The sequence below is a fragment of the Patiria miniata genome, unplaced genomic scaffold (genome assembly GCF_015706575.1).
Source record: "Patiria miniata isolate m_02_andy unplaced genomic scaffold, ASM1570657v1 HiC_scaffold_6, whole genome shotgun sequence".
NCBI lineage: Eukaryota > Metazoa > Echinodermata > Asteroidea > Valvatida > Asterinidae > Patiria > Patiria miniata.
Genome location: NW_024037073.1, coordinates 7156020 through 7183569, shown reverse-complemented (window position 1 = coordinate 7183569; position 27550 = coordinate 7156020). Strand labels below are relative to the sequence as shown.

Genomic DNA, 27550 nt, shown 5'->3' with positions numbered 1-27550 from the left:
TAACAGGTGGACTGAAGTGGCCTTTTTTTGGCTGTGAGTCGTATGAGTCAGGTTGGTACAGACGTACATTGCATAAACACATTCTTGTTGATGTGCGTCAACGGTTTAATAATTAAACAGGGCAAACACCACAATATTGAAGTATGCCCTGGTATGAGTAAGTCAATATTGATATTCAGTTTTACATAAGACAGCCAAGAATCAATGTTGGATAATTTAAGGCCTGATGGAAATCATGAAAGGTATTCTAACGTACTTAATTTAACAAAAAGAGCCAGAGCTACGTATTATCGACTTACGAGCGCTTAAACAAAATATTGATCTCGTATTATTCATTTCTAGTTAATGTGAAAAGTTTGTAAAAGAACAGCGGCCTGTGATAATCTGTTATAATAATAGATTATGGTTGTTTATATAATTTCAACGTCATTTTGGTTAAAGGTCAATTTTGTGATGTCCCTGAAATTATCAAGTACCCCTGCTAGGCAACCGTTCGTCCAATTTTAGTCCAAATTACGGGCACCTCTTCTTTATCGTGGGAGTCCTACGTGTCAAGATGTTTTCATTGTTGATGAGATTTTCCACATAATTATATAAAGGTCAAAATGTGCCAGTATACATGTATAATCATATTTGTGAGTTTGAAGTTGATCATTAGCGAGGTTTGGCAAGACTACTTGATGATATCTGGGGGAAAAGTAAATGAGCGAGAATCACAGGGTATAATCCATGTTGGATGTTTCACGGTTCCCATAAATATGTAGTGGCTTATATCGTTAGTCCCACAACAAAGTGACGTATGGTGTGTACAAAGCCTATGGATGGTTTGCCACTTCGTGGTGCACCCGATTATGCTTTAGAAAAATGTTATTTAAGTAAGGGTAGGTCAACCCAAAAACCCAAAATATGTAAATAAATACAATGTTTATATTAAGCAACGGATAGTAAGATACATGCAAATAAGGCTCCTTTCCAAAAGAATTTTAGGTGGCACGGCACCCTTTCCAAATGTCTTCTCTAGGACTAAAAGAGTCTGTTTGCCAGGTTTTATGCTTTGGTCCAGTCGGTCATGATCTTATCAAAGGTTGGAACTAAGCCACTTGACAATGAGAAAAGTATTGAAAAAAAAGGAAATATGGATCTGCATTACACTAGGTGCTTTGGAACAATCATAATATAAGTGCCACATGTACAAAAATAACCACCATGTTCCGGGCGCATGCGTAATACACAAGTGCAGAGCATTATGTGGCGGGGACTTCAAAGGTTCAAGGTACAAGTTCTACCAAAGATGAGATCTTGCAAACAGACGGAATAGCATGCCCTGCCGCATGCTGTTCATGTTTGGCAATTCTCCAAAAAAAACCGGGGCTTTGCCACTTGTAGCGGCTATCAGGCCCTTATTAGGAAATAATGCTATTGATAGTCAAATTACGCAAAACTGTCGTCAGGCAGCCAATGAAATCACTCAATCGAGGAAATAATGCTATTGATAGTCAAATTACGCAAAACTGTCGTCAGGCAGCCAATGAAATCACTCAATCGAGCGCGTCGGGGCAGGGCCTGTGATGCATTGTGCTGAGGCTCTGGGCCGTGCCGGCCTTTGCAGAAAATATCACGCCACTATATTTCATGATTACAATTTATAAGAGCTCGCGAAGCCAGTAGCGAGTCACATTGGAGATTTACCCCGACGAAGGCGTATCATGGATGCATGGGCATCGCAAAGCCAACCGAGTGGTTTCAAATTGCAAAGGAGAGGAGAGACATAGACGTTTGTATCAGGATAAAGTCAACGCTGGTGGAGACCAGTCTCTGAAGGATTAGGGACTCGTTGGGGAGGGCTGCCAACGCGCCAATACAAGGTACGTAACACATCACACTTCAAATGTTGTATGTCACTAAGAAAAATATGTCACAATTACTTCCATAAATCCACTTGCAGAGTGTAAGCCCATACATATCAACATTTCAGTCCATCTAAATCAAAGACTATTGAGAGTTCAGATATTTTAGCTAGAGATAGCTACATTTTTTGCAGGTCACGAGGGCTGCCGATTTTGCAGAAATGTTGCTGCCGATTCGAAAAAAATACCCATTGAAAAGTACCCATCAGAGACTTGTATTTCAAAGATGTTAATTTCCATATTTGGTTCAATCGCTGTATATATAAATGGGAATAAAAAATTGCATATTAAAGGTTTTCTGAAATCGTAAAGAAAAGGATTATTTCAGGATAGGCTGCCAAAGGGTTTTGTTAACTCGTCGCAAAATACAATGTTTGTCCCGTTAAATAATGTTGCCGTCCCGATTTTGCCTCTTTAAGTGTCCCTGTTTTGCATTTAAAATTTTTAGCCCGTAGCACTTTGCCACTCATGCATCCTCGGCTACTGTGCTGTTTGTTGATATTTGAGACCATTTGGGTTTTGTCAAGAAAATAAAATGCATTGTCATTATAGCAAAGTTGTGTCCCTAAGAGTGACGTCATGATTACGTGATCATGGGTCACGTGACGTCATCACAAACGTGCATGTTTTGAAGTGCTATATCTACGGAACTGTAAATCCGATTGGGTTGAAACTTGGTATGTCGGTAGACCGGGATGTGTTATAGGTTAAAAAAATAAGGTGACGTCATGATGACGTCATCATGCGATTTTATATGAATATTTGAATTTTGGGACCTTGAAGCCATATCTCACGAACGCAACATGCAAAATTCAAAATTCTTTTTGTATTTGGTTCGTTAGGTAATAGGTATTTGCCGAAACATTTTGAAAAGTGTATGACTTCATCATGACGTCATCAAAAAATGCGATATTTTAAAACACACATAAGGAAAGTTCCGATCGTAATGAACTTGGTCGGTAAGTAGATAACGGTACAAGTATAGAAAGTTCGAAGTGACGTCACAATGACGTCATCGGTTGATTTTTTATAATTTTTTATAATTCTATTCTGCTTCCAAAATTGCACACTTCCTTTCATCGGATTGACTGTAACCTTGCTTCAAACCAAGACCACAGTGACAAAATATGTAATGAGAAGGGTTTTCAACATGACGTCATCGGAGGGCATGTGACGTCATGTGATAAGGCTTTATTTTGGGGATTATTCTAAGCATTGTGAACAACCTTTAACTGTATTAAACACTCTAAAAAGTGACAGCAAACGACAAACATAGCATAAACATTTATAAAATGTAAAAAAGCCCTGTGTTCTGTTTTCAAACAGACATACAGCTCTTGCTGTTTATTGCACTGCTTCACATCAGAACGCGATATCAATGAATTTGTTGAACCATGGAACCGTAGTCAGAGTGTTTTAGTATACGTGTGTTATTTGCTAGCGCTTTTCTTTAATATAGGTCCAGATCATTCTGATCCAGCATGTACATGTCGACCAAAAAAATGAAATGTCGCAAAATGGCTGAACTTTTGATATTCGATTTAAACAAAAAACAAACCGTTTGTTTCCAAAAGTGTACCCCTCTTTTAAGTTTTGAGCCTTCTATTGTAATGGTCAAGAAAATGATTGCCACGTGAACTTTTACGTTCCGTATTTCATTGTGCGTATTTCATTCGATTGGCTTGAAATCTGCAATGCCCCCCCCCCCCCTTAAGCAACATAAGGGACGAATTTGGGTCGGGTTTTAAGTTGGTCACTTTTGGTCAAAAGATTTCGCCTATTTTTTTCTCTTTTTTTGGAGCACTTGTTGACCATTGTTTATACAGATATTAAGCTGAAATGTATAAACTTAAAAATGTACCAATTACAGAATATAAGAACAAATAATTGCGAAGTACGCGGACTAATTAATCTCCATAGTCTTTAATTGTTCGTGAAAACTTAAAATGCCACACGCGCGTTGTTTTACAGGGCAATTATCTCACGCACATTACGCGTTTTATTCCGTCTCTTCGTGAAAACTTAAACGCCTATTCGCGCGTTGGTTTTGCCCATAGAACAACGTGATAAAGTTGGAATGTGTCTGTTCGTGAAAACTAAAATACGATTCAGGTGAAACTAATGATTGATTTTGACAAACATAACTTCCCCAATTTGTTCGTTGCTGTTTACTTAATAACCGATTTCGCCCGGAAAAAAAAAAGAATTTCGAAAAAAAGTGTAGATTTAGGCCAACTCGTCCCTTCATGAACACAATGCCGAGTAATTTATACAGGTAGCAGGTTTAACGTTCATTGCCTAAAGCTTTTGATAGACACTGTTCCTTTTCATTTGCAGGGTTCGACCTTAACTTTTTTGTCCACTAACCAGCCGGGTTACTGAAACAGACTCTTAACTAGCCCGCGGGCATTTTTACTAGCCAGCATGTTTGTTTGTTTTCTTTTATACAGTGTCTCATAAACAACAATGTGCATACATGTAAAACGTGTATATAGAGCCTGAAATTAACATGATAAAAGTCAGAGTTTTTGAAATAGTTTTGGTACATTGATTTCTTAAAAAATCACCCTCGGAATTTTATGGAAACTGCAAAATCACATGACGTGAAAGAGAAATATCGTGCCAAAAATTGACCTCTCACTTCCAAAAACATCCGTGTGGACTCGATCACTCGTTCAAGCATGAACATTTATGAAATAATTTTGTGGCGGTCATTTGGTAAAGCTTAAACATGAGACTAATCTATAATGACCGTTGATAAGAACTGTATTAAAACGTGATCCAAATGTTACCGAAAAATCTATATTTCACTATATCTCAGCCAATATTGCAGACAACTGAACAAATCAGGTGTCTAAACCCCTGTTTTCAAGGTCAGAGATCACAATAAAATTATTCTGGAAGTGACCACATGTTTCTGTGGCATAGGAATATGCAAATTAGTGCCGCTAATACCGGAAAATCATGTTTTTGGCATATCTCGGCCGATAAAGCACATAACTACACAAGTAAGCAGTCCAAACCCATGTTTTGAGGGCCAAGTATCATAAGAAGACCATTCACGAAGTAACTATGTGTGTCTTTGGCATGAAAATATGTAAATTATAAAGTGTCGATTGATCAGAAATTTGATTTTTTAGCCAATATCTCGGGTCTACCGGAAGTTCAAAGTTAGGTGAATTCAAGATGAAGACATCAAAATAAATCAAAACAAAGCGAAATTTCTTCAGAACGGTTTACGTGATGAGCATGAAATCTGAAACGAACTTGAACCATTTTAAGAAGATGTTATTTATTTTGTTAAGTCATCATGATTTTATCAGGTATCAAGATACAAGCAATTTAAGGGCAAATTTTGGCAAAATAGTTTGCGCTATATATAAATAGAATATTGTGTTCTTTTCTTGGTGAAGTTTAAGACTTTTCTTGAGAAACATTTTCTGTTCCCGGACTCAAAACTGCTTGACCTTTACTTTCAGTGTTACCGGAAATGCAATAAAAACTGAATATAGCTTACTACAGAGATATAAATTATAAAAGTGTTTAATGAGGAATGCAAGACACAAAAAAGTGTCACGATGTTATCATCCAGAAGGGCTTCCCCTAGCGGCACATAAAATGTAATTTGCTTTCTACAATTTTAAATCCATCCGTTAAAAACCACAGATAACTTGGCAAGATTTCAAATTCATAGCGTCATTAGACAGGAAGTTACTTTAGGGAGAATTTGAAAACGATTATTTTTTAAATTAAGTTCTATCATTTTGATGCCTGTCTTATTTAGCCAAAATAATGATATCCATTACAATGTCCACCTTTTGATCTCCTATGGTGTGACGTCATTAAACCAGGAGTTAGGTGCTATTAATACAAACATATATATTTTCATACGTTATTTTAACTTCACAGTGGACATCTATCATCGACGAACTAAGTCAGTATGCAATTACCGTTTTTAACTGATGACGGCATCAAACCCGAAATAACTTGTTTCTGTACACAGAATGTTTAGCGTTAAATATGCATTTTTTTAACAAAATATTGATTGTACTGGGAAGGATTTAAATTTGTGATCCTCTGTTTTTACCAAAACATATTCATAACTTAACTCGTCAGTGTTTAATGAATAAGTTGTCGCTCGACCACGCTGCGTTTGTAACTCAACAAACGCGAACCTCTAGTATTTCTCTGAAATCGCCTTATAGTAAGGACTAAAGTGATGACGACAGGTTTGCAGAGCCGAGCGCTTGTCACCCACAATTTAATCCCTCATCAGCATTGACTGACCTAACCAACACTGAAGACAGATTCTCAATGTTCTTTTCTTAAGCCCTTTAAGCTTGAAAATGGAACCCTCCTAACTCAAATTTGATTGGTTTGGTTTCCCCCTTTAGGATTTCTTTTTTGGGCGGGGGTTGGTTGTGTTGTTGTTTGTTTTGTTTGTTTTGCTTTTGTGATTGATTTTATTATCATTTTATTTGTATTTGTTTCTTTGGGGGGCGTGACACACGGCATAAAAGTGGCACACAGATTCCCTTTTCCTCCTTACTTCCACCCGGATATTTAGATTAGAATTTCAATTCGGAATGTATAAATTTAAATAGCAATAAATTAATGAAGTCTTGTGACATTTCAATTCGGGCGATTCACAATGCAGTGCGCCACCAAGAGTTTGCCACGGAGAGTCCATTTTTCAAGTTTACGGTCGACAAAACATGGCCCATCGGAATGAGTGTCGGTAGACAACTTGAGCTATTATGTCATAGATTGGGGCATAGCGTTCTGCCGCCTTACAAAAAAACACCATATTGATAACACGAAAAGAAATGGGCAAACAGATTCTCGAATTATACGCTTACAAAACCACTGACCGGAAAAATGAACAATTTCAAAGTCCCGCGCTGCGAATTTGTCGACCATCTCCCACAATGCACTGGTAAAAATGAACTCTCCGTGGCAAACCCTTGGTGGCACACTGCATTGTGAATCGCCCGAATTGTAATAACTAATATCCTGCTAAGTAGGGGGAGTAGTTATGTTAGCCGAACGCATACAATGTGTCTCTTCTACTCCCAGAAAGGGGTGTGCAGTGTTGTGATTAAACACATCTTAGAAAATTAGATCCTTCTGGGTTTTATATTCTATCTAGGTTATTACAAGTGTTGTTTCACACCAAAAAAAGTGTATATTAATATGAGACGATGATTAAAATATGAGTTTGTCATTATAAAGCATATTTACAAAAACAAAATGTTTTCTTTCCTTCATGTTCGAAGCACGGATCTGCAGCATTATATTGCACAAATTATGAAACACTCACAGTAATTAAAAGTAGGTGTCCGCACAATTTGATGATTTTCCGATAAACGAATTGACTTAAAATTGATCAATGAAATTATTATTTAGGGGAAGTTTGTGAGGGGCAGGTTTGCGCGAAGCTTAATTGCTATGGGAGAGTTGACGAGGGGAGTAGGTAGGAGGAGGGCAATTGATAAAGGGGTACGTTGGGAACGGGTGAGTTGATGAGGCAAGAGTTGGCCTTGAGGAGCGTTTATCAGATACCATAATATCCCATGGGAGTGTGATATTCACTATGACGCGAACAAGCCATATAATACCAATGGTAACTGCATGGCATTAAACTATCCCGACTTCAACTGTTAACTTTGTATCGGCATGTTTGTATATACTTTTTGCAACTTATTCTTTCGGAGATGCCACATGCTTAGAGGAATTCCGGTATTTCAAAATTATGATTACCTGCAAATTACCTTTAATAGTTATTAGGTGCCATTTATAGTTAAAACTTTTCATCGTTATTCTAGATCAGTTGAGCCTCATCGTCTGACGTCTGACTTCAATCACAAAGATGCAGGAAGGCAGCCCTGGTCGGCGGGGTAGAGCTAGGATCACGGCCGAGGAGTACAACCACTCACTCAGCAAACTCGTCAGTGCGAAGAGGAGGGTTAAGCCAAGTCGTAAGGCGGCATTCATGGCCGCCTTTCCAGTCAAAGCCTCGCCAAGACTCCATTCTGACGAAGATGGAGCATCCGTCCTGCCACTGAAAGAGGCTTCAGTAACTCATCCTGAGCACAGCAAAACTGCAACAACAGACGATACAACCAGCAAAACTGAAATGAAAAGGTACTAACGGGGGAAATTGTTCTCAAAATCTCAATCTACCAAATGTTTACTAAATCCCCATCATGTATCATGCCTGTAGGATGGTAGTGTCTCACTTCTTGTCGTACCATGATTAGTGGTATTCAGTTTGACAGAGAATAAACCACCAAATTTTCTTGACTACAATGTTCACAAGTTCACATTTAATAATTTCGCATTCGCATCTTTATGTACCTTTTCAGTTTACTTTTTCATACAGTTCCAAGCAACCTTAAATCTGTATCTAAAACAAACTGTTAATTTCAATGCAAAAAAAACCGATATTTTTACTCTTATATTCTTTATTCTAATTGATCGTTATTACCCAAACCATATTAATATAATATGTAAACATCCATTGTAATTTGAGGTGAATATCTGACATCGTTTCCTTGTACTCAAAAGGTGAAAACTGTATACTAAAAACCCTTCAGGAATTTGCTGATTAGAAAACAATGATTGTCAGAGTTTTGTTGTTTCATCTCATGCAGGATATTTTATTGTGTTTTCAACTTGCAGTCCCGTTGAAGTGAGACGGAAATTGCAGGTGTTTGTTCGAGGTCTCCTCTTACCAAAGACAGTTTGCCTGCAATTAGATCCGGAGACATCCGTATCTGATTTAAAGGCATTGATTCAAAATGAAAATGGCATCCAGTCTCAAGATCAACACCTTTACATCGGGAGAAACTTTCAGGTGCTGATTTTACTATTACACTGGAAAGAGAAATAAATTGATGTCACATTTTAAAAATTAATTTATCTGAGCGTATAACAACCATTCAATAATAATTTCGTAAACGTTTTAATGAATTAACATCTATCGCTGCGAGTAGGTTGTATTTGAAAGATCCACATAATAAACATTGAATTGTTGCTCTGCCAATGTAGATAGTTAAAGACTCCATCATATGTGACTTCCAAGAACAATGACTTCCAAGGGGTTCAAGTTTATGCGCAAGGGCGTCAATTGCTTCTAAAACGTGGTTGCGTACCTAGATAAGAACTAACGCGTGAGCGCGAAGTGCGACTTCAGCCGTCACTGTTTGGGGTTCTGAGCCCGCTTATAAAGGGGCACGAAAAAAATGATTCTAAACGCTCTGTGGTGCAATTTGAGGCAATTTCTGACCTTGTTAACCCTTCGTTTTAGCAAAATATTACGATTTAAACATCATTTTCGCGTTAAGAGTTATTGAATCAGGTATTCTGAGCTACATGATTAAATAGGCTGCAAATTTTATTCTGGAAAAAAAATAAGTGTGTGTGGGAGGGAACAATATGATATCCCCCCACTTTAAAAATTGTCGCCAATGTTCATGCGCATTGTGCTTTTCTTAAGAAAGTTTCGTGTAATGTGCTGATCAGCATCCAAATTCGTACAACCAAATGACCTTGTATTACCCATGCTTGTATGGCTTTAGCCTGGAATGTTTATAGATATAGCTATGGAGAGTACATTCTGTCGATAATCATGAGTCAGTTTGTGGTTTGGGGTATGTGCAACTAAAATTATTGGAATAGAGACTGGTCACCTGAACTGTTAATAAAAAATAATTTATAGGCCTACAGCAAGTCTATTCATTTTGGTCACTCAGCGAAAGGAAGTATTTCTTTGGTTTGAAAACTGTTGATGAAAGGCGGGATAAAAATTTTATTTATTTTTATAGAGTGTCTTTTCCCGCAAAATTGTTTAAACCACGTAATTGTAACATGAATTTTTAAAACAAAATGTTGTAAAACACAAAATGATTGGTAATTTCTGGCACGAAATTGTGCCAGCTCGTTAGGTTCTCTTATACAGTTATAACAATTTGGAAATATTATGTCAGTCTAATGGCTAAGAAGTGTGCCACATTTATATTTTTCTAGAAGTCTCATGAAATTTCATTCAAATTGGTTCGCAGCTGTGTGACCTACTCTCCCTTTGTGATCATGGAATACAACAAGACCAGAACATCGAGCTTCGCATCGGTGGCTTGTTGGGCGGTGCACCATTAGGTAAATATCGAGGCAAAAGACTGTCTCAGAATTAGTTATATTCAGTGTTTAACCAAAATTCCACCTTTCAAAACAAAAAAGGGACGTTTCACCATAATTGCAGCAATATTCCTTTGCAAATTGTACATTACAATATGTTAATAAAACTGTAGAAACGGACCACGGCGACCTTTATTTTCCTCTCAAAGCTGGTATATATGTGCTTTTTCAAAAAACAAATTTCTTTCCTGAACGAAATTAAAAGAAATCTGATGTCCTTCAACAAAAACAAATTGCTTGTTTGCATTTGCAGGCCTTTATACAGAATTAAAACATGGTTTTAAATAGCGCGCTTCATTTCAGAACGTTTTGAGCGAAATACTATAAATATTCAAATCTACTGACGTTTTAACAATTGGCTCCTGCGCCAACAAAACGGAGGGCGTTTTTAACCATTTTTGAGGGGCCAGTGGACGGGACACATTCACACCGCGTGTGCACACTCTACAGGTTCGCGCACTAAGTACGTGCGACTTATTAATCCAGCTGTTGTCCGTGCGCTGCCAACGACAAAAAAGAGATAGGCCTGTAGAAATTGATGCCGAGTGCCCCTTGTCATTATTGAAATCACTGTTATGTTGGTAATTTGAAGTACTCGGCACAAATTGTTCACTTGATATCCGAAACTACACTTGTTCAGAAACTTCAGATGATTTTGTGAGAATATTGTAATAAAATCTGAAAAAAATAGTGTTAGTTCAATGTATGCTTGAATTTTGACATGCCCTTACAGCCAAAACACGCACAATGTTATTTGTCTTCGTGCGAGCGAATCTGAACACTGCTCTTTACCTCTTTCGCGCCGCACCGTGACCCACTGAACTTCGTTATAAAATTTGTACAAGCGGCATATGAAAGAATAGCTCATCAATATTGATTTAATATATGAAAGAAAGGTCAATATGCAGATTTCCTGTAAGTATATGATACACTCCAAAAATATTCACAATACCGTTTCGTTGTTCGCGGTTCGGGGACGTCCCAATACCATATTTAGTCATATAGACTGTTTCATTTTGTTGGAAGTATTCATTTCAAGAAAATAAACTGCAACCTCATTTTCACATGAGGTTTCTGTGAAATAATCTTGCATGCTCCACAATGTGAAAGCTTTGAAAAGTTTGTTCATCGACATAGGGTCTGATTTGTTAGGCTTAGGCGAGGGCTAAGTATGCGTGCTGGAGCAGAGCTAATGCAATGCACCCGAGAGTAGAATGGAAGTGACCATCTAACGACACACGCACAGAGGATGCGTGGCGTAACGCCGCTGAAAATAATTAGAGGTCGGGAAAATGATGCCCTTGATGCCAGTTAGCTTCCTTGATGCCAGTTAGCTCGGCGGCTTTACCCAAAGGATGAGTGGGTGTTCTTTTATAAGTGAAATGTCTTGGAATACATGGATGTTTCACGTTTGGGTAAAAACAAATGGGGTGGTTTCGTCGTGCATTTTCGTCTTCCAAATCCATCAACATGTTCTTTCGATGCCATGAACGTGCGCTTGATCCGCGAACTGAATATCACTCCTGATTGGCTTAAAGTGCGTATCCATGGTGATCGCTGTATAAATGAATAGCTCCCTCTATCGGCTATCCAAAAGAAGGAATGAGACAAATGATTCAATATGCAAAAAGCTAAGCCATAGTGTCCTCGCGTGGTCTCCCTTGTCCCTCGATCCTCCCCCATAACTATTCGAAGTCCTTAATAGATGGACTGGGAAACCAGTCTAGATCTCCCTAACTTTCCTTTTTCTTGCCGTTGAAGGGATACTTTTGCAAGCACGGAGCCCATTATACATGTATGTTAATTTTGGAATTAAGCTTTTTGCATTAGCCTTGTGCGATCCTAGCTACGCAACGATTGCGGCCGCGCAGGTTCGCAACAGTGGCAGCCCCGCGATCATAGTGGACCTACATGCACCCAACCTACGTTCCATCATAATCTCTGCCATTTTTGCGTCTTTTTCTCGCACTGAATCGTTAATACCCGTAGTTTTCCAAATTGTGTTTTTGTGTGAGTGGTCGCAACACGTATGACACTGTATACTGTGCATGTACGGTGTCAGGTCAACTCGCCCCCTGGCCAACATAAACATTATGACAGCTACGTGTGGAGTCGTATGTAAATACTTGAAACATATGCTATTAACTTTTGTATTCATAACTGCACTACTACAAAGCGCATGTGCACAATAGATCCCACCGGGCTTCAAAACTGAATTAGAAGCAGGACGAAATTAATTAATTGGTTACTTATCGTGGCCGTTTTTGGTTTTTTAGATGTCTAATTAAACAGTTCATAAATAATGTAATGCTTGAAAGTTATCAATTTAATTTGAAAATCTATTTTTCAGGGTGCCACACCTAGAAAGCACGTATATACCAGCTTTAAAAATAATATCCATCTGTTGTAGAGTACCCGACTACAATTTACACGTGTGTTAGCTGAAAAGGTAAAAGATGATTGATCAGTCAGTACGACTGGCTTCTGGTCGTGTTTAACCCAACCCTTGAGTTGGTTAATGCAAACTGTTTTATATGATTTTGCATTCCAGAGGAAGAACAGTTGAGAAGCATATACTTCTTAAACTTGTCAGGCCGGCTTGGACGACAGTGGAAGACGCTCGCCATCTATTTGGGATTCTTGGATGAAGAACTCGACGCATTCGAATACGGCAGAGAGGAGTTAAATCAGCAGAGCTTCAAGATGTTAAATACCTGGTGGCAGAAACAGGACAACCCCGCAGACGCGGCTGAGAAGCTGAGAGACGCCCTGAAAGATACGGGCCGTGCTGACTTGGCATTGCAAGTCAATGTACAAGGTGTGTACTGTCCTTTGACTGGTTTGGTTAAACTGCAGTGACCCGAGCCATCTGATTTAGTTTGCATCACTGATTCTTTAGACGTCAAATAAAAGTAATACCACAGTGATTAAATGCTTTAAAAAGGTTTGGGTTTTTGTATAAGTTGTTCCTCTTAAGACCCACTTTACACAGGGCTGCGACCTATGGGCCTCCCTTGTGCGACCATAAAACTGGCCAGGACGCCGTTGGAGGCTCAAAGGAGGCCGAATGGTTGCCTAGGTAATTCAAAGGTACACAGGATGTTCAGACATCGCCATGGACGCCATGGTCGCCGTAAATTTTCAAAAAAGTCGGACAAACATGACCATTTTTCACTCGAATGAGCCGTTGCGCCCCTCCCCCCCGGCACGAACCTCTCTGGATCCGCCACTGAGGTTGGTTGCTCAAAGGTGGCTCAAATGAGGCAGAAGGGAGGCACAAACATTGCCGTGGTTGCAGAATGGATGCACAATGGAGGGCTAATGGTCGCCACGTAATAGATCCGTTCTGTTGCAAATGTTACCGTCAATCTGGGCGATATTTTTGCCACCCTTGTACCTCCTTTGGCCGACCAATAGCGTGCATTGAACGTCGACAAGGAAACCCTTGAGCCACCATTGTTGCATGTTGCACAGGGGAAGCACAGGGGAGGCAGGCAAGTGGCTCAGTGGACGCACAGGTCGCTCGTGGCTCGACATGAAAATGCCTGAAAATTGCAGTTTTGGTGGTTCAAGGGAGGCACAAGGATCTCTTGAGCAGTTACATAGAAACAGGATTGTCTGGGTTTAGGCGACCATTGAGCGTCCTGGCCATGTTGGGGTCGCTCATAGGTGGTACAAAGGTCGCAGCCCTGTGTCATTTAAAGGGGCCTAGTGATTGAAACTTAAACAAAATCGAATTCGATATTGAATTGATAATTACTGCTGTGCATAACTTCTGTTCATGAAGTTGCAACTGCTGATGGACAAAAACTTATATTCCAAAACACACACGAAACTGTGAAGCACACCGTATGTTAAAACGCTTCGCAGTTAATAAGCCAATGTGCTTACAAAGGCAAATCAGAAGGGGCCTATTAAGACACTTGTCATAAAAGAAATGCGTTAAGCTAGCAAATGATGCAAAACTTTTTTTGAAGAGCACGGGTCACCAGTGCTCTTCAAAATAGATTTGTTTTCACTAAACGACCTTTCAATTTGTATGTTTTTTTTCTTTCAAACCTCTTTAGTTCAATGTTGGGCGTCTGCGACCATCCGGAAAGCTTTTATATTTTGCGGACAAGTTAACCCTTAATGGGAGAGCCAGTTTATTGTCTTGAAGACAAAAATAAAATCAATCTAGTGAAGAAATCATTAATTAACAAGGGGTCGTGGGTTATTTTCGTTGAAGTTTTCATTTCAATAAAATTAAACTTGTTTAAGCCAGGAAAATAGCAATTGAAGACCGACGTTTTATATGCTGCAAGTTAAATTGACCCCCACCCCAATGACTTTTCTGCACAGGCATCCCAGGACATCGTTTTGAAGTTGAACAGTGTGCAAAAGAATTGGCAGCGCATTACCGAGAGACGATGAAAGTGGCGACATACCCATCAGCGAGACACATGTCTAGAAAGATGGATGACATGTACATCAACCCAAAGCTAGAAGAAGAGACTAACATACCAACACCTTTCTCCGCGGCATCGGAGACAATGATGCAGGCAGAGACAGGCATGCAATCGGAGCATCGGACAGCATCGCAAAGAGGTACTCGTAATCCTTCAAAATTACAACCTGAAAGGAGAAAAGGGTTAAAAGTCCAAAAAAATTCACTAGACTCCTATGAAGACATGCTTGTACTCGAATCAAATCGATTATTAATCAGAGCTGAGGCGGGTTACGGAAAAACCACACTTCTTAAAAAGATTGCTTACGATTGGGCTGATCTATATCTGAAAACCAAGAAGGATCCCAATGAAAACCAACCAAAACCTGAAACCACATCAGTTCTGGGAAGGTACAAGCTTGTCTTTGTGGTCGAGATCAATCGAATGGGCAAGAAATTGGACATCATCGACGCCATTTTTACTCAAATTCTCACAGACAGGAAACTGAAGAAGAAATTTTCAGATTTGGAAAAATACATCATTGAAAACCCAGAGAGCGTTTTAATTATGTTAGATGGCGCTGATGAGATTTCCTTGCAAAGAGTAAAGGATGCACAGTGCGAAGACGGAATTGACTTGAACGATGTATTATCGTTCAAATCACTTAAGTCGTGCAAGGTTATAGTTACGAGCCGACAGAAGACGGCAAATGAATTGCTAAATATGCATGCACATTACACAAAAATTAACTTGGTGGGCTTTGACGAGAAAGACAGGGAACAGTACGTGCGGAAATACTTGAAAAATTTTGGACATGCTAATCAAAACAACTTTCTTAAAAAGGTGAATGGATCCGACAAGCTTCGTAGTTCAGCCGAGATACCGTTATTTTTGTGGCTGATGTGCCACACATGGGCAGATGAGGGAGAACTATCTGACCAAATAACACACCTTTTTCGGAATGAGTTTCAGCTGCTTTTCCAGCATAAGGCTAGTAAAGAAACAGAAAAGAAAGGTGATGAACCAGAGACACACCTTTCAACACTTGGTCGGATAGCTCTTAAAGGTTTGTTAAATCCAAATGGGAAAATGCTTCATTTCAGTGAAGATGACATCACTTCAAAGGACCTGGAGATTTTTGAAAGGGCCTCTGATGTTGGCTTGTTGTCCAAAAAACAGACTTTCCAAGGTCTCATGAAGGTCTCTCATTTTTCGTTTTTGCACAAGACTTTCCAGGAATACTGCGCGGCGGATTATCTTGTAGATTTGTCAATGGCTGACAGAGACGCCTTTGATCAATACTTGTCTCGTATATTGTATGGTGATGTGGAAAGCTTGGAATACGTACTGCGATTCTGCTGTGGGCTAAACACAAATGTCGCCGAGGTGATTTTGAGGCAAATTGGAGATCTCTTGAAGCAAAATGAAATGAACAAGTCCTTACATAGAATCTCGATGTTGCTCCTATTTGAAGCTCAGTCAGAATCCCTCGTGAAATACTTTGTTGAAACTGGGAAGGTTGAGTTTCCATATCAACTCCAAGGCGAAGTTCTCGCGGCTGCGCATTATTTCTTTAAAGTCGCCTCAAAACATGCAACTCTGCACAGAATTGACACAGAGGAAATTAGTGCTACTTGTCGAGATGCTGACTTCAATATTTTAGAGGATATACTGACGCACATTCGATGTAAGCCGTCGTTAAACCTTGAACTTCATGGCATCAAATGGGAGAGATTCTTGGATAACTCCACATGGATATTGAAATATCTTGCTTTTATAGACGTCCATAACTGCGAATGGAACCTTGCAAAACTTTTCCAATTGTTATCAAAAACCAACACGCAAAAAGTCGGAATAAGAGGGAAAGTTTCGCTGGATACACTGTCTGAACAAAACATTCAACCATTTCCATCCCTCGAAGAATGTTATTTTGTCGAATGTGGTTTTAAAAGCAGTGATATTGAGACACTTTTCAGTCTTCTTTCATCAGCAGACAGAATTAGGACAGTTGGTCTGAGGGGACACGATTTGCACGGTTTGGAGCCTGTCACAAAGACAAGTCTTCCTTCCCTCGAAGAATTGCAACTGGTTGAATGTGGTCTGGCAAACAGTGATATTCAGCCACTTTTCTCTCTTCTTTCCTTAGGAGGCGGCATAAAGACAGTTTTCCTGATAGGAGACAATTTGCACGGTTTGGAGCATATCAATATCGCTAGTGTCCCATCCCTTGAATACTTTGAGCTATGTAAAAGCCGTCTGACGAAGAGTGATATTGAACCACTTTTCTGTTTTCTGTCATCAGCAGGCAGCATAAAGACGGTTGTTCTGCGTGAAAACAATTTGCACGGTCTGCAGCACGTCACTGTTGCCAGTGTTCCTTCCGTGGAAGAACTGCACCTATATGAAAGTGGTTTGACAAAAAGTGATATTGAGCCACTTTTCTCTCTCATTTCATCAGCAGGTAATATAAAGACAGTTGCTCTGCAAGGAAACAATTTGAACGGTTTGGAGCCTGCCATGATCGCTTGTGTTCCTTCCCTTGAAGAACTGCACCTATATGAAAGTGGTCTGAGAGACAACGACATTGAGCCACTTTTCTCTCTTCTTTCATCAGCAGGCAGCGTAAAGAGAGTTGTTCTCTGGGGAAATACTTTGCACGGTCTGCAGCCAGTCCCAATCGCTAGTGTGCCTTCCCTCGAATATTTTGAGCTACGTGAAAATCATCTGACAAACGTTGATATTGAGCCGTTGTTCTCTCTTTTTTCATCAGCAGGCAGCATTAAAAAAGTTGTTCTGAGAGGAAACAATTTGCATGGTTTGCAGCCAGTCAAAATCGCTTGTGTCCCTTCCCTCGAAGAATTGCACTTATGTGAAAGTGGTCTGACAAAGAGTGATATTGAGCCACTTTTCTCCCTCCTTTCGTCAGCAGGCAGCATAAAGATTGCTCTTTTGAGTGGAAACAATTGTCATGGGCTGCAGCCAGTCACAATAACTAGTGTCCCTTCCCTTGAATATTTTGAGATAGCTGATAGTGGTCTGACAAAGAGCGATATTGAGCCTCTTCTCTCCCTGGTTTCATCAGCAGGCAGAATAAAGAGAGTTGCTTTGATAGGAAACAATTTGCACGGTATCCAACCTGTCACGATTGGAAGTGTACCTTCTCTCGAGGAATTACACCTTTATGAAAGTAGTCTGACAAACAGTGATATTGAGCCACTTTTCTCTCTTCTTTCATCTGCGGGCAGCATTAAGGCAGTGTTTTTGCGTGGAAACAATCTGCACGGTCTGCAGCCAGTCACAATCGCTAGTGTCCCTTCCCTTGAATATTTTGACCTACGTAAAAGTGGTATAACAAAGAGTGATATTAAGCCACTTTTAACTCTTCTTTCATCGGCAGGCAGCATTAAGAAAGTTGTTCTTAAAGGAAACAATTTACATGGTTTGCAGTCTGGCACAATCGCTAGTGTCCCTTCCCTCGAGGAATTGCACCTATGTGAAAGTGGTCTGACAAACAGTGATATTGAGCCACTTTTTTCTCTTCTTTCATCAGCAGGCAGCATAAAGACAGCTTTTCTAGGTGGAAACAATCTGCACGGTCTGCAGCCAGCCAGAATCACTAGTGTCCCTTCCCTTGAATATTTTGAGCTATGTGAAAGTGGTCTGACAAAAAGTGATATTGAGCCTCTTTTCTCTCTTCTTTCATCAGCAGGCAGCATAAAGAAAGTTGTTTTGATGGGAAACAATTTGCACGGTTTACAGCCAGTCATGATTGGTAGCGTACCTTCTTTTGAGGAATTGCACCTATATGAAAGTGGTCTGACAAACAGTGATATTGAGCCACTTTTCTCTCTTCTTCCATCAGCAGGCAGCATCAAGAAATTTTTTCTACGTGGAAACAATGTGCACGGTCTCCAACCAGTCACAATCGCTATTGACTCTTCCCTCGAATATTTTGAGCTATGTGAAAGTGGTCTGACAAACAGTGATATTCAGCCTCTTTTCTCTCTACTTTCATCAGTGCGCAGCATAAAGAAAGTTGTTCTGAGAGGAAACAATTTGCATGGTTTGCAGCCTGTCACAATCGGTAGTGTCTCTTCTCTTGAAGAATTGCACTTATGTGAAAGTGGTCTGACAAAAAGTGACATTGAGCCACTTTTCTCCCTTCTTTCATCAGCAGGCAGCATAAAGACAGCTGTTCTGAGTGGAAATAATTTGCACGGTCTGCAGCATGTCACAATCACTAGTGTCCCTTCCCTTGAATATTTTGAGCTGACTGATAGTTGTTTGACAAAGAGTGATATTGAGCCACTTTTCTCTATTCTTTCATCAGCTGGTAGGATAAAGACATTTGTTCTGCAAGGAAACAATTTGAACGGTTTGCATCCTGTCTCGATCGCTAGTGTACCTTCCCTTGAAGAATTACACTTATATGAAATTGGTCTTACAAACAGCGAGATTGGGCCACTTTTCTCTCTTCTTTCATCCGTAGGTAGCATAAAGAATGTTATTCTGAAAGGAAACAATTTGCACGGTTTGCAGCCAGTCACTTTCGCTAGTATCCCTTCGCTTGAAGATTTGCGACTATATGAAAGTGGTCTGACAAACAGTGATATTGAGCCACTTTTCTCTCTTCTTTCATCAGCAGGTTGCATAAAGATTGTTGCTCTGAGAGGAAACAATTTGCACGGCTTGCAGCCTGTAACGATCGCTAGTGTCCCTTCCCTTGAATATTTAAATATACGTGAAGCTAGTCTAACAAATAGTGACATTGAGCCACTTTTCTCTATTCTTTCATCAGCAGGCAGCTTACGGACAGTGGTTCTGGAAGGAAGCAATTTGCATGGTTTATCACATGTCGAAATCAATCCTCTCCCCTCCCTTTACTTACTGTATTTAAATGAGTGTGGTCTACAAAATAGCGATATCAGGGCAGTCGTCCGTTTACTGTCATCTCTTGGGCATGTAATTGGAGTCAACTTAGGCGGCAACCATTTGCATGGCAACGTGGCGAAGAAATTAGCTGCCGTTCCTTCCTTGGAAGTGTACAATCTCGGTACTGAATGGTTACCGATATCACATATAGACAATTAACCAATCGAAAATGTTGCAAAAAGAAGACTTGTACATGTGAAATAATATAATCCGTAGCCCGGATATGTTGCACTGTTCAATATTTTATCCCCACACATAAAATCAGTAAATGACTTTCTGAATGCAATAGTGTTTCGAGGTTTTCCAATAAGCAACAATGCCAGACACATTTCAACTGCCTCTTAAGCAGGAGCGGACTTAGGTTTGGCTTAGGGGAAATGGGGGAGGGGTTGCCGGAAAGAATGGTGTTTATAGCAGGATTGTGCTTTTTTTTTGTTATTGTATTTAGGAATCGACCAAAAGCCACTCAGGAATTGATGCTACAGGGCCCATAATTCTACAATTGTTATTAATTACAAAATCGGTCCAATTTCAGCTTTCATTGCTTTGTTGTCTACTAAACAAATTGTTTCTTTTCAGGTCTCTGCTTTTGATTCAGATAAAATTCACTGCAAATGTTAAATTTGTGTAAATATTTATGTAAACTCTGTGAAAAAGATTTCATTTACTCAACAATTACATTCACTTCAACCGAACGTAGAATTTAGAAATTCAACAACTTAGTCGCAAATACCTTCACTTCAGTGAAGTGGTGAAGTCCCTTCACTGAACTCGTTTGTCCCTATAATAACAATACTATTTAATGGACAAAACACAGGACAGTTCTCATGACAAATCTCTGAGGAAAACAATAAATGTGTGGTTCTTTGTCTTGTTGTCATCGGACTGTATTTGCACCTACAGTGTCAACTTGAGCTAAAAGCAGTCAGTACAGCAGTGTCTATATGATGACACCCAGTCACACCCCACCACACCCTTTTCTGCACCCATACACGAAGTTTGGTTCTGCAATTCTACAGTGGACCAATCACTTTTATGTTCCGCTTTGAACACGGAAACCTTTTTAAGCACCCCGGCTTAGGTCATCGAGGTTAACCCATTATTCCAAGTTCTCGGACATAAAGGACCATGACAACTTCCGATGCCTACAAAGAGGCAATAAGATATTCTGATTAATCTTCAAAAATTCCTGACACACAAAAATGCAATGAAAAAAAAGAAAAACAACAACAAACAGAAAATCAGTAGAAATTGGGCTTCATGCCGTGATAAAATATAAACAGATGTGTAACATATCAGTTGCCACTAATGCATGCTTTTTACATAAATTAAGAATAAGGCCATCAGCCTGGGGGTTTAGTCGGTATCAAATCAGAGCATAAATGATTATAGTGCACATGCGCAAGGTATACCGCCCCTAGAGTGGTAACAAGCATTTTGATGGACATTTAAAAAAAAAAAAAAAAAAAGGTTGATAGCACCCAAAAAGCTGCCACCGCTGCAATGCTTTCACATATTTTTCAACTCTGGAGGTGTAAACCTTGCCATACTAGGTTGATGACCAAAATAGCCAGGCGTCTTTAACAGAAAGCAAGAAGTCGCTGGTTGCAAATCCCACTCGAGCAGCCCTGGGTTTTTTTGTGTGTTTTTTTTGTGGTTTTTTTCTCTCGCAAATCTCAGACAGTACCGAGTATGCAGAACCTTAAACATTACATCGGTGAGTAAGAAATCATAAAATTAAACTAAAAGGGAAAAACAATGATCGTTGTCACACAATGCACAAGCCGAAAATTCACCCCTTGAAGTTGACGTCACATGTAAGGGCAGGTCTTTGTTGCTCTGTAACACGCATGAGTAGACGCATTGTATTGTAATTGTCAGTGAATTTAAATTACAAACCTGCCCTCACTGAGGGCGCACCGTGCAAGGGGTCTGCTGTAGAGATTCTAATGGTATTTTTTGGCAAAAGTTTTGGAGCATTATTACTAGTGATGGGAGTCAATCTGGTAAATGAAATTCACCGAGAATGTGGGTGTGCAAACTTGTTGTGTTCATGTGAGAATTTGAGAAACCAAGGCAAGACAATAATACAACTGCAAAAACTGTACGACATATACATATATCGAGAATTATTGAAAGCAGAAGCAAAGTTAACTGACAGTGGAAATAAAGATGTATACCTTCCCTTTGTCTATGCTTAAGATACGTATACACAATTGGTTTTGTATAAAGTTGTACCAAAACATAATACAAAAGAGACCCATTCTATAAAAGGTTATCATTTGCTGAGTTGTATTGTACTAAATGTGCAGTGGCACCTGATATAATATACGTATATGCCCATTTATGTTAAAATAGTCCACATTCTACTGCCAAACACTTGACAGGTGGTCGTTGTTACTTTTGTTTCTTTTGATAATTATAAGGGTGTGTTTATACCTGTGAAATAGATTTCAAACTTTGGCTCCTGCACGTTTAGAACAGAAAAAGACCTGTCGGATTTCAGGATTTACACAAAGACATCGAATGGCGCTCATTTGCAAATCAAGTTTTTTTGTCTTAGGCCAAAAAAAAAATTCTCCGGTTTCCTGAAATGGAGCTTGCCCCAAAAGTGGTGCGGCTACGCGGCTTTTTTTTTTGATGGGGGGGGGTTGGTTTGTTTACCTACAAATGTTGGTTGATGACTGCAAATGGTGCCAGACTAAATTTAGTGCCAAATATTTAGGAGTCCAGAGAGGCCACTTAAATACTTGATCGTAACCCAATCTAAAATCACGTTAAAATTGTGCAGTAGCAGGATTCCAGTCAAATCAGTGAGTTTGGCGGTTTGAGAAATCATCAAACATTGAAAAAAATCTGTTTTTCATTTTACCGACGCGCATGGCTACGGCGACGCTCGCGCATACCAGAAACCGGAGACTTTTTTCAGCCTTAGACTGTCATGTTTTCTGGATATACTAGTCAAATTAAAGTGAATATCTTAAGTTTCGTGTTCAAAATTATTAGATGCCATGTTTTTGAGCAGATGAGAACACTGATACAACGCCATTTGGAGGCCGAGAAAATAACTCTTATATCTCGTAAACTGAAGCAAAGTTTGGTATCTGATAATTGCTTAACCGAAACAGTTATGAATGCACAAATGTAACTTGGAATTGTTTAAAGTAAATCTCTATTTACCAAGATGGATGCATTACACACAACCCTCTGTTCACTCGATTATGGCTCACTGCAATTGTTATATCAGTTTGTTATTTAGTTGAATTATGAATTGAGGTATAGACATACACAGGAAAGAGTATGTAAAACCAAAATTGCCCACAAGTTTATCGTGTAACAATAGAAAAAAAAATAGGTCGGAATTATCAAAGGTGTTATGCAGTCATATTTAAGGATACTTTACCTTTTACATGTATTCGTTTCCTATTTTTTCTTGATGTTTGAGTGACGATATAATAAATTACGGGTATTATATGTCACATGAAGCCGAAACAAAAACAAGTGCGATACAAAAGCATTGTCTAACAATATTTGCTAGTTTATCACTTTCTTTTTAAGTTTCACTAAACAGTTGTAAAAGACGGTAGCAGATTGTGCCATTTGTAAAAGATGTGTCGAATTTAAATATTTTCTTAAAAAAAATACACTTTTTCAGAAACAAGCATCAATTCATAGAGAACACCAATTCATGGCTGTTGTGGGCAAAGGCAGTTATATGTTTAACTATCCAAACCACAAGGTTGAAAGTCAACAGTTTGTGACTTTGATGTAGTCAAGGGCGGATCCGGGGGGGGGGGGGCAAAGGGGGCCATGGCCCCCCCAAAACGAAACCTTTTTTTTTTTTGTGACATCGCAATAAAGGCAGGCAATGAGTACACCACCATCTTTTCCTCAAAAAAACATTGGTTAAAGTGGTCAGAAATTGCCTCAGATCGCACCACAGAGCATCTAGAATCCAAAATTTTTTCGGGGCCCTTAAGCGGGCCCCGAACCCCACGCCGTAATTTTTTTGACCCACTTTTTTGGGGGGACCAAAATTTTTTGGCCCCCCAAAATTGTGTTCTGGATCTGCCCTTGGATGGAGTACATTATAACTACAATTTCATTGATATTTTTTTGAATAAAACAGTTGACGCAGAGGATCTTGTAACCGATCGATTTTTGTTAAAACTTAATCAGAATTTTGCTAGGGAAAAAAATATATTTAGAATACACAAAGCTAGTCAGAATTGTATATCTCTGTGCACCCCCTCCCCGTCCGCATGACTGCCCCTCCCGAGTTCCTTGAAAGGCATATGACGTCACCAGGAAATAATGACCCAAGATGCAATTGCGATACTTAACATTATTTATGGATATTTTATGTTTGTCACTCAAAACGATTCCCTACCCCCACACCTCCCGGATACAGAATGGCTTAAAGTTAAGGAGTGGGCTAAGTTTCACCGCTTATTCTACTCCCATGCCCCGTGTGTAGCAGAGGCGGATCCAAGATTGACATAAGGAATGGCTGGGGTATTGATGTCTAAGTTTTTTAACGAAAACAAGAGCTGTTTCGGTTTGTACACCGAAACAGCTAAAAATCTTAACGAAAACAAGAGCTGTGAACTAATGCTGCAATAAATGAACGCTATAGCAATGCACAGACCAATGCTGCATATGGTTCGTGCGCACGTAGCACTACGAAACCATGGGCCCAGCCCCAATCAACCACAATGCACCCGCAAGTGAACGGCTAAACTGTCTAACAGTTCGCCCGCGCGTAGCATATAGCGCAATCACCATCCGCTCCGTTCACAAGTACCCCCTCACCGGCAAAGAAAGCACAGTTGGGGGTGACCGACCGACGCCATCTTGCCTGACTGAAATTTTGCCGCGACGCGCGGCCGCCGAACCACTGTGTGTACATAGTACAAATCCCCTGGTGTACATGCGTCACACACAAGGAACGGTGCGCGTCAACCAGCTAAATGTCCCGCCCATGGTACGTCGTTGCTAGGCAAAAGGGCGCCCTCTTTTGTTGCCGCACAGAGCCCATATAGCAATACACACCACAGCGAGAGCACACTCAACTCACCTTCGTACAGCTCGCCGCCACTTGCCAGAAACTCCCCGCGCAATCTCCCCACGCGCATACATAGCATGTGCACTAAACTATTTTGCTGCACTAAACCTATGGGGCTTTGTTAACCAATCGCGAGCGTGCATACACGCAAGCACTGATTGCTAAGCCACGCCCAGTCACGGGCCTACTATACTACAGTTCATTCATAAGATAAGAATACAATAACATGTACATGTACATGTGCATAAAAACTACACTTTCCGTCACAGTATTCATAATTTGTTCCTCGTCATATAGGTTTATTGCGAAACGAACGGGACCATAGTTCTTTTCCCTTTACTTTCAGTGGTGAGCCGGGGGACCTAACGATCTTTGTAGTTTTGTGAACGAGAACGTAAGTTTTTAAAGAACCCAACGTCTTACACCTAAAGATCTCTGTAGTTTTGTGATGATAACATAAAATTTAAAAGAACCCAGCGTCTCTGAACTACAGGTCTGTGTAGTTTTGTGAATGAGATTGTAAGATTTGAAAGCGTCTAATAATAAGACCCACAGATCTTTGTAGTGCTGTAAATAAATGAGAACGTAAGATTTGAAAGAACCTTGTCTTAGACCTACATGTCTTTGTATACTGTTGCAGTGGCAGTTCTACGGGGGGCTGCTCCCAAATATTTGTCTAGCCCCCCAACAAAATTCCATAAAAAAATTGCATTAGCAAAAAGAAAGAATGTGACGTACATGCGAACGGTCTCCACCTAAAGAAATAGTCGTGACAAGGGTGCATTTGTAGTTAATATAGTGTGCCTGATTGTAGGATTTTATTGGCACTCCCTATTGAAAATATGGCACGAACCCCCTCCCCCCCCCCCCCCTCCCCCACCTATTCGATTTTCGGAAGCCTAAGTGTCTGGAGAAAATAACCGGTCTACATTTCAGCACGCCTCCCTAAAAAAAAATTCTGGATCCGCCCTGCTAAGGCCCCCCAAAAAAATATATTGGCTCTAGAACCGTGCCTATACTGTTGTGAATGAGAAAGTAAGATTTGAAAGAGCCCAGCGTCTTAGACCTACAGATCTTTGTAGTTTTGTGAATAAGAACGTCAAATTTGAAAGAACCCAGCGTCTTAGACCTATTATCTTTGTAGTGTTATGAATGAGAACGTAATATCTTTAAAGAACCCAGTATACACCCAGCACACCCTCAGACACAGACACACCTTCATAACATATATTTTAGGAAAGCATTTCAAAAATAAACCCGTATGCCCACTAGCTTCCCACGCCTTGCGGATATTTAATAACCATAAAACAAATTATTTTTAATTATTGAGAAATGAAAAATTAAAAAAATGTTTGATAAAAATCAAATGTCATTTATTTCTCAGAGCAAATATTGATAATGTCAGTAAATCGACATGTCCTACACAGCTGCCAAAAATAGTTGTGAACATGGATTTTAATCATGCGCGTCAACCTTTTTTCCCCAAATTAACATGGAAGCTACAACAGCGCCCTCTATTGCCGCGCCTCTTCACATGTTTGTACCAAGGAGCAACAAGGAATGGGGAAATTGCACCAAGGCAAATGATAAAGGGCACCAAGGCAAATTATGGAGGACACCAATTGATGCGTCGCCGCATCAATTCCGGAACTTCGGTCTGACCAGAGACCGACTATTTGTTTGTTTTTTGGCCAAATGTTCGTTTACTAGGCCCTGCGAATGTGCTCACCCAAATGAAACATATATTGATGTCATCGACACATTGTTTACAAAATGTTGGCGCCCTGTATGCAATCCTTCAAAGTGTCACTGTGAAGTGAAGTGAAATGTTCCGGTAATATGTTCAACATAGCCCCGATAAAGGATCATTACGTGCACTGCACTGTGTGTCGGCCATTTTGGAAAACATAGCCTGCTAACGTTCGTCACTTGCGCAAACGTTGCCAACGTTGGCATAGCTCGCGAAAGTGGAGTCTTACGGTCATCTATATAACCGGCGTAAACCAGAACTGCTGTTCAGGAAAAAAGTCCCTTGTTAGACTATGGACTGAAAGATTTACACCCACACACGAGACAGTAGGAAGGGCACTGCACGGTCAAAGGTCACGGAAGATACAACGGCAGAATGTGGGCCTAGCCTATACGTCGTATGATGAATGTAGTCGTCTTTCCTGGCATTTGTAATTCAGGTTGCCATTTTAAGTTTGTTTGCCTCTGCAATGTTGTCCTTATATACTCAGTCACAAGTTGGCACTTACATTATTATAAGATCATAATTTATTTGCCTTGTGGCATAAAATATTAGTCTGAATATCACCCGTTCTCCACGGAGCCCATCTCCGGTCGAATATTTGATATATCTAAGCATGCGTGACGTCAATTCACTCCAAAATCTGGACTAAGATTTTGATTGGTCAATTTCGATGTCTATACATGTAGTTGCATAATTAATCGCCGAATCTGCCTATATCACAGGGGTATATTACATAGAATAAGTGATCATAACGACAATTAGAATTCAGCTAATTACGGAAGTCTGTTTTCCTTCGGCCGGACAACAATATCGAGAGGGGAGAGGATTATGTCCAAGTTTCAGGCATAGAGAATTAATGTGGGCCAGAAGGGACACAACTTTTGCAAAAATATCAGAAATATAATAAATATAAAAAAATATACTTGCAAATCTAGAAACAAAAACAGAGGAGGGCAGGAAATAGAAAACGAGTCGGGATGAGAAACTTTTCACTTGCCCTTAGTAAAGAGTGCTTACAGAAAATAAAGAAGTCAAATAGAGATACAATTAAAATCACACAAAAAGGCAAGAAACGACTTAACGACTTTTCTACAAAATAAATACAGTATTTTAATATGCGTCACTTGACGAATGTTTGGAAATGGCCTTCTTGTGGTGTTGTCTTTCAAACGGACAACATGCCAGAAAGAATAATTTCACGGGGAGTTTATTACCCTTCCCTTTTACTCCCCCATTTACGCTCCCTTTTGACAGCGTCAGTTACGTGTTT

The 27550-nt window shown here is 39.8% G+C and overlaps 1 protein-coding gene across 1 annotated transcript; it reads left to right on the top strand.

Moving 5' to 3' along the window:
* Positions 1 to 1694: 1694 nt before the first annotated feature.
* On the top strand, positions 1695 to 13992 carry LOC119742448. Its single transcript, XM_038218377.1, has 5 exons — positions 1695 to 1865; positions 7733 to 8051; positions 8589 to 8763; positions 9971 to 10064; positions 12655 to 13992. The coding sequence occupies exons 2-5, from the start codon at positions 7777 to 7779 to the stop codon at positions 12960 to 12962; spliced, it is 852 nt and encodes a 283-aa protein (XP_038074305.1). The 5' UTR covers positions 1695 to 1865; positions 7733 to 7776; the 3' UTR covers positions 12963 to 13992.
* Positions 13993 to 27550: the final 13558 nt, after the last annotated feature.